Source organism: Osmerus mordax, chromosome 21, assembly GCF_038355195.1.
Source record: "Osmerus mordax isolate fOsmMor3 chromosome 21, fOsmMor3.pri, whole genome shotgun sequence".
In the NCBI taxonomy this organism is placed as follows: Eukaryota; Metazoa; Chordata; class Actinopteri; order Osmeriformes; family Osmeridae; genus Osmerus; species Osmerus mordax.
The window spans coordinates 5,302,858-5,315,519 of record NC_090070.1 but is presented as its reverse complement, the minus strand read 5'-3'; the positions used below and the strand labels follow the sequence as shown (position 1 = coordinate 5,315,519).

The 12,662-nt window shown below is 43.5% G+C and overlaps 3 protein-coding genes across 7 annotated transcripts; 1 reads left to right on the top strand and 2 right to left on the bottom strand.

Annotated features, from left to right (window-relative positions):
• Positions 1–617: 617 nt before the first annotated feature.
• Positions 618–4,568, bottom strand: LOC136965362 (histone H2B-like). 5 transcript variants are annotated; one of them, XM_067259491.1, is made up of 4 exons: positions 4,156–4,568; positions 2,712–2,739; positions 2,337–2,473; positions 618–1,463 (listed from the first exon to the last, which is right to left on the bottom strand). In XM_067259491.1, the coding sequence occupies exons 1-3, from the start codon at positions 4,524–4,526 to the stop codon at positions 2,447–2,449; spliced, it is 426 nt and encodes a 141-aa protein (XP_067115592.1). In that variant the 5' UTR covers positions 4,527–4,568; the 3' UTR covers positions 618–1,463; positions 2,337–2,446. The 5 variants fall into 5 exon arrangements, with proteins under 5 accessions (XP_067115592.1, XP_067115590.1, XP_067115591.1 ...); XM_067259489.1 differs by having other exon boundaries at positions 2,337–2,739; XM_067259490.1 differs by lacking the exon at positions 2,337–2,473 and having other exon boundaries at positions 2,520–2,739.
• A 632-nt stretch (positions 4,569–5,200) lies between these two features.
• Positions 5,201–6,000, top strand: LOC136965359 (histone H2A). The gene has a single exon (XM_067259485.1). The coding sequence runs from the start codon at positions 5,212–5,214 to the stop codon at positions 5,596–5,598; it is 387 nt and encodes a 128-aa protein (XP_067115586.1). The 5' UTR covers positions 5,201–5,211; the 3' UTR covers positions 5,599–6,000.
• Positions 6,001–11,271: 5,271 nt separating this feature from the next.
• LOC136965358 (histone H2A) lies at positions 11,272–12,071 on the bottom strand. Its single transcript, XM_067259484.1, has one exon. It carries the CDS (start codon positions 12,058–12,060, stop codon positions 11,674–11,676), a length of 387 nt encoding a protein of 128 aa, XP_067115585.1. The 5' UTR covers positions 12,061–12,071; the 3' UTR covers positions 11,272–11,673.
• Between the last annotated feature and the right edge of the window lie 591 nt (positions 12,072–12,662).

Sequence of the window (12,662 nt, the reverse complement as noted above, 5' to 3'; positions counted from 1 at the left end):
CTAGATTGTTGTAAAACTGAGGCGCACACCGACAGAAGGATCACTTTTGCGCTTGTTCGCTTAATGAATATTAACTTTTTTATCAACGTTTTTTCAATCGATCTCAAACGTTGTGCTTAGCCTAAACATATTTTCTCGTAATCGAGTAACACAACGTGTAGGGTAGGCTATACGGATCATACTCAATCTGAATACATTTACATGATTAGCACATATCAAATTGATTATTTTAGCGGGACAATTATTTGTTTATGATGACGGTTAGCATTTTATCCATATTTTAAATATCTAATCAATTATGACTCAATGTTTGAGCACAACTCCTATGAATCAGTGGCATGTTAACAAACAAGAGCACATGAAAAAGGTATAGGCTTACTTCTAGATTCAGAATAGCATCCTGCTTGTAGACGTGTCTGTACAAATCGTGGTACAAATCTATAATGACATGCACAGACATTCAACTGTACTCATCTACTATGATGATGTCGTCATGGACCCCATTTGTGACATCATCAAAACAGGCAGGAAGAAGGAACAGAAAACCCATAGACATATATACATAGACGTCTATGTATATATGTCTATGCAGAAAACCTGCATAGTGAAACTGTCAATTAGTTAATGGCATTTTAATGGTCCAATAGAACAACAAGCTGTTTTGCCTACATCTTTCTACAGTAAACACTAGTGAACCTGTCAACATGTATAACAGAACCATGAACTTTCTGAAAGGAGTTGTGTACAAATAATATCAATGTTAGACATTGATGGGTCTCTTATGGCCTATATAATCTGGTGTGTATTTTTAAAATTCTCATTATGTTTATTGTATGCACCTGCCCCGCCATAGTAAAGTCCTTGTTTGTGTACACTTACTTTGCAAATAAAGCTGATTCTGGTGTTTGCTGTACCCCTTGAGGACATGGTGAGCACCACCCTTAATCATTTATTTTAGAAAGCTGGATAAAAATTTAGAAAAATACATAAAAGGATAAATTGCTAAAACATAAACTTTAGTAACTGTAAAGACTTATTGCAGCATTCCACACCATATCAGACAGTATACATAACTTGAACGTTATCAACAACATCAAACTTCTTTTTTTCTGTGCCTGCAAAAGCTCAATTCAAAATGAGAAAGAAAAATCGTTCCTCATTCGCCAGCATCAAAAGAGTATCGAAAGTGTATCTATGAAGAGGCAGCTGAATAGCCCAACCAAGTAGCAAACAAACCTTAAGCATATGATTGCTCACAACACAAACTTGCACACACACACTCGCCATTCTTGGGCCCTCTGTTCTCTTCTATTTCTTTATTTTACATTCTGAGTGTGTTGAGAGCCGGTACTAGAGTAGCAGGTTCTGGTCTGATGCTCCTTTGATCTGGAGGACCTTCTAGCGATGTACTTTCTCTTCTTTACATGCTGCTGGTCTTTCCGTTGCTTGTTGGACACCTGAGACTGAGAGAATTGAAAACTGGAGTTAGGAAGGTTGAACTACAGAGGATCAAACAAGGTGTTGGTGAAACTCTTCCTGTCATTGCTTGGTTGCACTGAACAGGAATAAAACTAAATGCAAAGTAGTCTACATTTACTTTATCTTTGTGGGATTTTCTTCACTCTGGTGGTTTCTTTGGTCTGCATTCTATTGGTCACCCTGACAGTTAGGGCAAAATCCCGAATAGGGTTGGAATTTTCCAAGAATTTTCACAGTTGAAAGTCCCTTTCCATGGGAACTAACAGGAATAAATGGGAATGAACTGGAAATTTGTCAAATTGCGAGTCAGCCTATAACTGGGAACTGAAATGCAGGTGATAAAACCCATCTTGCAGCATGATCTTGGTTAAAACAACCAGATTTAATGCAAATTTGGTCGAATTTCTACCGTGTCCATTCCTCAATCACATGCACACAACACATTACTTACTGAAATGTTATTGAGTCTCAATAATAATGTGAGACACCCCCTGCATGGACAGTGTATTCCAGACTATTGAAGCCACACCACTGCAGGTGAGCCAAAGGACTACATCCAGCCAAACAATTTTCTTGTCAATGAAATAATGGATTCAGGTTCTACTCAGAAAATACATCTAAAAAAGTAATTATATATTTTTTTACATCGGTATTAGTTTGCATGCATGTCTGCTTATAGCCAAACTAAATGTTTTAATTTATGTTTATCAAACAGTTTGTATAAATTACCCCGAATTTGAAATTAATTCCCCTTGAATTTCTTTTATTTCCTGTATTCCCGCGAAGTTTCCAACTTTTATTATTTCCTAAATTACGCTGCTTAATTAACTTCCTATGGAACGTTTCTGGTAATGTACCGGAAATGTTCTGCCCCTTTGCAACCCAAATCCTGAAGCACACTGGCCTTGGCAGGACTGGGCCATAAGCTCAGCTTCCACAAGCCACTCTGGTTTAACGATGGCAACACTCAGCTGGAACAGGTTGTCCTCTTTACCTGAAAGATGCAGTACAGAGAAATAAATTAATACACACTGGATTACCTGCAAATTCTCCATTGTGAGAGGAGTGGTCTTTGACCATAAGAGCATTCAAATAAGAGGTTCCCCTATCCCCCTTCAGTAGTTCAAAATGGATCCCTCTATTCTTGAGGGAGCTCAGGATAACATTGTCCTCTTCAGAGGGGCTGGGTGAAGAGGGCTTCCCCCTGTCCCTCTGACTCTTCCCAAACTCACACTGCTGCCCTCTTGCTTCCTGGATATTCTGAAAGCAAAAGATAGAAAATGAATTGTGCTTTTCTCATTTAAAAAAACAAAACATGCCGAGAACTCCATTCCTGAACCGCTAACTTGACATAAAAGTACTAGTAAATTGAAGGTCCACCTAGTTTTTAAGTTGTAAAAAGAACTACATACAGAAAATAGCAAGCCACCGAACATTCGCTGAGTCATGTAGTTTTATGTCTTAAACCAAATATTAGCATCATTATAATAATGGTGCCTCAGTGGAAGTTTGGAGTCACAATTACAGTTTATCTTGAGTCTTTCGAGATTGTAAACTTTTTATTATTGGTACATTTGATTACCATTTCTTATATAGGCACTTCCAGGCCTAACACGAAGCACTACTTTGTTACATCATGAGTTAGAGGGCCTACCTCAAAGTGCAGCAAAGCAGGGCTCTTAGAGTTGTCACCAAAGAAAGGGATGGACCTTCTGTAATAACTGGCCAGATCTAAGTACTGAGGTCTTGGTTGTGGGGCGAGGCCAGTTCTTCACCACCTCTACCTTCTTACTTTGGGCCGTAAGGAGCCCACGGCCAACAGAATAGCCCAGGTATTGTACCTTCCTTTGATCCGCAAAACATTTCCTATGATTGGCAACCAGACCCGCTTCACGATGGGCACTCAGAACTCGTCGCACCTGGTCCCGATGATCCTCCCAGTCCTTCTAGTGGACTACCACATAATCGAGATAGGCTGCCATGTTCCGCTGCTGGGGTCTAAGGACTACGTCCAAAAACTGTTGGACTGTGGCTGGGCTCTATGGAGGCTGAAGTGGGGTGCTTCCCTCCATGAATGCCAATTCAAAAGTAGGTGTGAAGCAAAAACTAAAGATCATAATCACACTACAAAGCTACCAAAGTCAGTTTGGATCATCTGGATCTGGCCAAATTGTCCACATCCAGAAGAAAAATAAACATATGGGGCTATCTTAAATGAATCACTGGTATGAAATGATATGGAAACTTGACTGAAAGAGAAAGACCCCTTGTCAGTAAAATTTACATTGTCATTTAGCAGACGCTCTTATCCAGAGCGACTTACAGTAAGTACAGGGACACCTCCCCGAAGCAAGTAGGGTGAAGTGCCTTGCCCAAGGACACAACATCAATTGCCACGGCCAGGAATCAAACTGGCAACCTTCAGATTACTAGCCTGACTCCCAATGGTCCAACTCCCACATTACCACTCAATCCTTAGCGCAATGATGAAGAATACGTTCAAAACTGGTAAACAAATCGTATTGGGTCCAACTACACATTGTAGGCCTATGTGTATCCTATGCTCAAAAACAAAATCAACGGCAAGCACCATGGAACATCCATCTTATAGAGGAGTGAGTGGCTCTGAAAAGAGCCTTTGGGTTGTTATTGAACTGTCAAATTGCATCCGTTTACTTGGAGCTGGTGTACTTGGTCACCGCCTTGGTGCCCTCGGAGACGGCGTGTTTGGCAAGCTCACCCGGGAGCAACAGGCGCACGGCGGTCTGGATCTCCCTGGAGGTGATGGTTGAGCGCTTGTTGTAATGAGCCAGACGGCAAGATTCGCCGGCGATGCGCTCAAAAATGTCGTTGACGAAAGAATTCATGATTCCCATCGCCTTGGAAGAAATGCCGGTATCAGGGTGGACCTGCTTCAACACTTTGTAAACGTAGATAGCATAACTCTCTTTCCTAGACTTTCTACGCTTCTTACCGCCTTTTGTAGCGGTTTTGGAAACGGCTTTCTTGGAGCCCTTCTTGGGCGCGGACTTCGCTGGCTCTGGCATGGTTTCCTATGAACGCTTCTTAATGATATAAGGGTGTGGAGGCTCAGTTCTCACTTTATATAGAGGGAGGATGTAAATTTATAAGGCACGCCTCCCGCTCTTCACAACGTTGAGGCGATAACTCTTTCTGGACTAGCCATGTAAGTTAAACGCGCATGCGCTTCACCTCCCGCCTCCTCAATTTACCTTCCCCCGGTCGGTCTTTTATCATCCTACTGAACCTCTATAATGTGCTTTAGCCGCTTAGGGCTGCTAGCTAAGCTCGCCTTCTTTCAACACTGCTGTTTTTCAAAAGTTGGGCCCTCTTATATTAGCATAGGCGCCAAGGGTGACGGGTGTTGTCTTGGGTCTTGACTAAACCGTCTGGTGTGTGCGGTCTTACGATTACATGGTCGTGATTGTGGTCTCCCACGTTTTAAAAATCGGTTAAGATTTGAAAATTCTCAAGTCTGCACCAAGCATAAGAGCGCGAAACAGTCGCAAAGGAAAGGGAAGTCGGTGACAAGCTGGCTCATGAATGTGCGCGCGCATCGACACCGGGAAAGGCGGAAGGAAGGCATAACCTTTCTCCGATTGGATAGGACCGCACCGACTTAATGGCCAATGATATTCAGTTCTGGGGGAGTATATATTTGTGGTGCGACCAACAACTTCAATCTAGCTTGAAACTTACTGATAGAACATCATGAGCGGAAGAGGCAAAACCGGGGGCAAAGCCAGGGCGAAAGCAAAGACCAGGTCATCTCGCGCCGGGCTCCAGTTTCCCGTGGGTCGAGTGCACAGACTTCTTCGCAAGGGCAACTACGCGCAACGTGTTGGAGCTGGCGCACCGGTGTACTTAGCCGCTGTTCTTGAGTATTTGACTGCTGAAATTCTTGAGTTGGCCGGCAATGCTGCCCGCGACAACAAGAAGACTCGTATCATCCCTCGTCACCTGCAACTGGCTGTCCGCAACGACGAAGAGCTGAACAAGCTTCTCGGAGGCGTCACTATCGCCCAGGGTGGAGTTTTGCCTAACATCCAAGCAGTTCTTTTGCCCAAGAAAACCGAGAAAGCCGTCAAAGCAAAGTAATTGAGGCTAGAACTCTCGCCGTCAAATCCCAAAGGCTCTTTTAAGAGCCACCCACTTGACTTAAAAGCGCATTATGTCCTATTGTGTAGAACCCTAAAGTAGGTCGACGGCGGACATGAGTGAAACGTCATGACACTTGGTCTACTCAAGGCCGCGTCCAAAATGGTTTACCCCAGTCAGGGAATCCCATAAACGTCACTCAAAGTCATGGTGGAATGACTCACCCCATTTTCACGAATCTCTTGGGACGAAAGGGAATTGTAGTGTACAGGTGTATTATTTAAAGTTACTTTTATAGTGCCTATTCGTTCTCCCATATTGGTATTGAATGTTGTATCATTAGTCTTTTGAACCGCACAATAAACTAATGCCAAAGGCATTCATTGATGGAACGGCATTAAACATGGATCCCTCTTTAAACTGTTGATGGTTCTGAAAAGAACCGTTGGGTTGTGCAACTGGAGGAGACGGACGGTAACCGCCAAAGCCGTGCAGAGTGCGTCCCTGGCGCTTCAGAGCATAGACGACGTCCATTGCAGTCAGTCTTCCTCTTGGCTATGGCGAGTGGAAAGGGACATGTAGAACCTGCCTAAGGAGACTGTCCTGTGACGTCTACTTATTGTCAGGACACAGGCCAAGTAGGCATATGTATTTTGGACATACGGTGAACCTCAAAGTCCATTGACACCTCTTTCCTATCTAAATCTCACTTGAAACTGCAGCTGTAAAACAATTGGTTTTGAAAACGCTGTATTTGTGACGTCACAAATAAGGCATCACCTTTGTCACGCCCCAACATTTACATACAGACCAACCCTCTGGTGTTCTGGGCCAGGATCTCAGACACTAGTTTAGCTGCGCGCTGCTCTGTGTACTTCCACGCGAACAACAAAGGAGAACGTTTTTAAAGTATATTGAAAATGGACCATCGTAAATGCAGTGTTCCAGGCTATTGGGAATGCTAACACTTTTCATAATCTTCCCAAGGATCCAGACACTCCACGGGCATGGCTGATGTGAACGTAAGGTCGGAACGCACCTCTTTTCAGCAACAGCTTCATAGCAAATCCTGCTTTAGCTACATTGTCCCAGGTTTTCAAAACCGTCCTTGGTGAAATGGTTCGAGCAAATGTGTCAAGGGTCGAACTGCACAGGGATCTTCTACGCTACGGTATAGACAAACATTAGCCATGCCCGTCTAGTCAATGATAGCTAGACTCTAGTTCATCTGCTTTTTAGTCAGGCTGATTTGCAAGGAATGCAAGAACAGCTAGATAATATGGAGGACTAAAAGTGCCACAATTAATTAAATAAATAAATGTGTTCTTAAATGTGTCATGAATTAATTAAAATACCAACTCATTTAATGTAAAATACATATATAATTATTTCACTATTTAAGTATTTCATGCTACATTTCATGCTACATTTCACAACGAGTTGTGTTGCAGAGCTTCATTAATTGTGTTAAACTCGCCCATCAAAGTCAGTGGGTGGGGCTAGCGCGAATCTAGTCTGATCCATTGCGTTGGTCTGAAGTAGAGTGCCTGGATAGAGACGATGGAGGATCTTCATGAACTTTCTAGGGAGTTGGTGAGAGACATTTTAGACTTAGCGGACGATGTGGAAGCAGGACCTGCTGACCCAGAGCATGTAGCGAGTAAAGCAGAGGAACTTCTTGAAGTTATTGGGTGTGCTCACGCCTTCGGCGAGCACAACCATTGTTCTCTCACATACAGTTAGGTCCATAAGTATTTGGACATTGACACAATTTTCATCATTTTGGCTCTGTATACCACCACAATGGATTTGAAATGAAACAATCAAGATGTGCTTTAAGTGCAGACTTTCAGCTTTAATTTCAGGGTATTTACATCCAAATCAGGTGAACGGTGTAGGAATTACAATACATTTTATATGTGGCCCCCCCTTTTTAAGGGACCAAAAGTAATTGGACAATTGGCTGCTCAGCTGTTCCATGGCCAGGTGTATGTTATTCCCTCATAAAGGGAGTTCGTTATTTCATTGACAAGGAGCAGATAAAAGGTCTAGAGTTCATTTCAAGTATGGTATTTGTGTTTGGAATCTGTTGCTGTCAACTCTCAATATGAAGTCCAAAGAGCTGTCACCATCAGTGAAGCAAGCCATCGTTAGGCTGAAAAATCAAAACAAACCTATCAGAGAGATAGCAAAAACATTAGGTGTGGCCAAATCAACTGTTTGGTACATTCTTAAAAAGAAAGAACGCACTGGTGAGCTCAGCAACACCAAAAGACCCGGAAGACCACGGAAAACAACTGTGATGGATGACAGAAGAATTCTTTCCCTGGTGAAGAAAAACCCCTTCACAACAGTTGGCCAGATCAAGAACACTCCAGGAGGTAGGCGTATCTGTGTCAAAGTCAACAATTAAGAGAAGACTTCACCAGAGTAAATACAGAGGGTTCACCACAAGATGTAAACCATTGGTGAGTCTCAAAAACAGGAAGACCAGATTAGAGTTTGCCAAAAAACATCTAAAAGAGCCTGTACAGTTCTGGAACAACATCCTATGGACAGATGAGACCAAGATCAACTTGTACCAGAATGATGGGAAGAGAAGAGTATGGAGAAGGGAAGGAACTGCTCATGATCCAAAGCATACCACCTCATCAGTGAAGCATGGTGGAGGTAGTGTTATGGCGTGGGCATGTATGGCTAACAATGGAACTGGTTCCCTTGTATTTATCGATGATGTGACTGCTGACAAAAGCAGTAGGATGAATTCTGAAGTGTTTCGGGCAATATTATCTGCTCAGATTCAGCCAAATGCTTCAGAACTCATAGGACGGCGCTTCACAGTGCAGATGGACAATGACCCGAAGCATACTGCGAAAGCAACCAAAGCGTTTTTTAAGGCAAAGAAGTGGAATGTTCTGCAATGGCCAAGTCAATCACCTGACCTAAATCCAATTGAGCATGCATTTCACTTGCTAAAGACAAAACTGAAGGGAAAATGCCCCAAGAACAAGCAGGAACTGAAGACAGTTGCAGTAGAGGCCTGGCAGAGCATCACCAGGGACGAAACCCAGCGTCTGGTGATGTCTATGGGTTCCAGACTTCAGGCTGTCATTGACTGCAAAGGATTTGCAACCTAGTATTAAAAGTGACAATTAGATTTATGATTATGTTAGTTTGTCCAATTATTTTTGATCCCTTAAAAAGGGGGGGGGCACATATAAAATGTGTTGTAATTCCTACACGTTCACCTGATTTGGATGTAAATACCCTGAAATTAAAGCTGAAAGTCTGCACTTAAAGCACATCTTGATTGTTTCATTTCAAATCCATTGTGGTGGTATACAGAGCCAAAATGATGAAAATTGTGTCAATGTTCAAATACTTATGGACCTAACTGTATATATTATTGTTTATTTTCGCCCCCCTAAGGATCCGTCTATATTTGGACTACATAGACAACGCCTGTGTCAAAATGATGTCTTGGTCTCGATTGCGTTGCTTGTATTTTTATTTACGTTCCGTTGCACGGTTTAGGAGGTTACAACATTTTTGTGGCAAAAAAGTGCCTTTAGTCAAGGAAGGGTAATCATTGCTAGCTACGTTAGCAACGACGCATGGATTACATGTACATTTAAGCAAATCAAGACTTGCATGTACAGTAAGTAATGTCACATTAAAGAATGTATTTAAACTCAAGCTTGTGTGGTGCGTCGCTGGCTTCAGTGCCACAGCCTAAACTTTGTCAAAAGAAACTTTCTCATTTCCGGCGCTTAAAACAATCCCCTCACTCAGTCAAGTTTGGCTAGCCTTCTTTTGGATGAGACATTTCTCCCTAAATAGATGTAAAGATTATTAAAGTTTTTGGGGGCATATTTTCAGTTAGCAGATGGTACTGTTTGAATCGCGATTCCATCGGAAATACTGCCGGTGACAACGTTGTTACAGTAGCTTGTTTCAAAGGGGGTTTGCTTGTGTCAAAGGGGGTTCTTGAGTACATTTACATTTAGTCATTTAGCAGACGCTCTTACGAGTAGGCTAAATGCTTGAAAATATCACTAGATGGGAAAAACTTAAGGGGACGGACCCACCTGCAACCGACGCAAGCGAGCACACCCTACAATTTCCCCAGAAATTGTACCCTCTCTAGTTGGAGTTATTTCCGCACTTTGCAATGCTACGGCTAATATTAATCGAGGGGAAGACTCGGTCCTGCTAGCCCCCATGTTGAGACAGCGTGCGAGGTGCACGCTGCAGGACCAAATGTCTAAAACTTGCCCGGAGCTGCTGAGAGAAGCAGCGAATTTGATGAAGGAAGATGCTGATGCACCCCGGTACCAGAGTCTAAATTTGCAGTCACTATCTTGGTCGGAAAGTGCGGAAATAACTCCAAACTTCAAGAAGTTCCTCTGCTTTACTCGCTACATGCTCTGGGTCAGCAGGTCCTGCTTCCACATCGTCCGCTAAGTCTAAAATGTCTCTCACCAACTCCCTAGAAAGTTCATGAAGATCCTCCATCGTCTCTATCCAGGCACTCTACTTCAGACCAACGCAATGGATCAGACTAGATTCGCGCTAGCCCCACCCACTGACTTTGATGGGCGAGTTTAACACAATTAATGAAGCTCTGCAACACAACTCGTTGTGAAATGTAGCATGAAATGTAGCATGAAATACTTAAATAGTGAAATAATTATATATGTATTTTACATTAAATGAGTTGGTATTTTAATTAATTCATGACACATTTAAGAACACATTTATTTATTTAATTAATTGTGGCACTTTTAGTCCTCCATATTATCTAGCTGTTCTTGCATTCCTTGCAAATCAGCCTGACTAAAAAGCAGATGAACTAGAGTCTAGCTATCATTGACTAGACGGGCATGGCTAATGTTTGTCTATACCGTAGCGTAGAAGATCCCTGTGCAGTTCGACCCTTGACACATTTGCTCGAACCATTTCACCAAGGACGGTTTTGAAAACCTGGGACAATGTAGCTAAAGCAGGATTTGCTATGAAGCTGTTGCTGAAAAGAGGTGCGTTCCGACCTTACGTTCACATCAGCCATGCCCGTGGAGTGTCTGGATCCTTGGGAAGATTATGAAAAGTGTTAGCATTCCCAATAGCCTGGAACACTGCATTTACGATGGTCCATTTTCAATATACTTTAAAAACGTTCTCCTTTGTTGTTCGCGTGGAAGTACACAGAGCAGCGCGCAGCTAAACTAGTGTCTGAGATCCTGGCCCAGAACACCAGAGGGTTGGTCTGTATGTAAATGTTGGGGCGTGACAAAGGTGATGCCTTATTTGTGACGTCACAAATACAGCGTTTTCAAAACCAATTGTTTTACAGCTGCAGTTTCAAGTGAGATTTAGATAGGAAAGAGGTGTCAATGGACTTTGAGGTTCACCGTATGTCCAAAATACATATGCCTACTTGGCCTGTGTCCTGACAATAAGTAGACGTCACAGGACAGTCTCCTTAGGCAGGTTCTACATGTCCCTTTCCACTCGCCATAGCCAAGAGGAAGACTGACTGCAATGGACGTCGTCTATGCTCTGAAGCGCCAGGGACGCACTCTGCACGGCTTTGGCGGTTACCGTCCGTCTCCTCCAGTTGCACAACCCAACGGTTCTTTTCAGAACCATCAACAGTTTAAAGAGGGATCCATGTTTAATGCCGTTCCATCAATGAATGCCTTTGGCATTAGTTTATTGTGCGGTTCAAAAGACTAATGATACAACATTCAATACCAATATGGGAGAACGAATAGGCACTATAAAAGTAACTTTAAATAATACACCTGTACACTACAATTCCCTTTCGTCCCAAGAGATTCGTGAAAATGGGGTGAGTCATTCCACCATGACTTTGAGTGACGTTTATGGGATTCCCTGACTGGGGTAAACCATTTTGGACGCGGCCTTGAGTAGACCAAGTGTCATGACGTTTCACTCATGTCCGCCGTCGACCTACTTTAGGGTTCTACACAATAGGACATAATGCGCTTTTAAGTCAAGTGGGTGGCTCTTAAAAGAGCCTTTGGGATTTGACGGCGAGAGTTCTAGCCTCAATTACTTTGCTTTGACGGCTTTCTCGGTTTTCTTGGGCAAAAGAACTGCTTGGATGTTAGGCAAAACTCCACCCTGGGCGATAGTGACGCCTCCGAGAAGCTTGTTCAGCTCTTCGTCGTTGCGGACAGCCAGTTGCAGGTGACGAGGGATGATACGAGTCTTCTTGTTGTCGCGGGCAGCATTGCCGGCCAACTCAAGAATTTCAGCAGTCAAATACTCAAGAACAGCGGCTAAGTACACCGGTGCGCCAGCTCCAACACGTTGCGCGTAGTTGCCCTTGCGAAGAAGTCTGTGCACTCGACCCACGGGAAACTGGAGCCCGGCGCGAGATGACCTGGTCTTTGCTTTCGCCCTGGCTTTGCCCCCGGTTTTGCCTCTTCCGCTCATGATGTTCTATCAGTAAGTTTCAAGCTAGATTGAAGTTGTTGGTCGCACCACAAATATATACTCCCCCAGAACTGAATATCATTGGCCATTAAGTCGGTGCGGTCCTATCCAATCGGAGAAAGGTTATGCCTTCCTTCCGCCTTTCCCGGTGTCGATGCGCGCGCACATTCATGAGCCAGCTTGTCACCGACTTCCCTTTCCTTTGCGACTGTTTCGCGCTCTTATGCTTGGTGCAGACTTGAGAATTTTCAAATCTTAACCGATTTTTAAAACGTGGGAGACCACAATCACGACCATGTAATCGTAAGACCGCACACACCAGACGGTTTAGTCAAGACCCAAGACAACACCCGTCACCCTTGGCGCCTATGCTAATATAAGAGGGCCCAACTTTTGAAAAACAGCAGTGTTGAAAGAAGGCGAGCTTAGCTAGCAGCCCTAAGCGGCTAAAGCACATTATAGAGGTTCAGTAGGATGATAAAAGACCGACCGGGGGAAGGTAAATTGAGGAGGCGGGAGGTGAAGCGCATGCGCGTTTAACTTACATGGCTAGTCCAGAAAGAGTTATCGCCTCAACGTTGTGAAGAGCGGGAGGCGTGCCT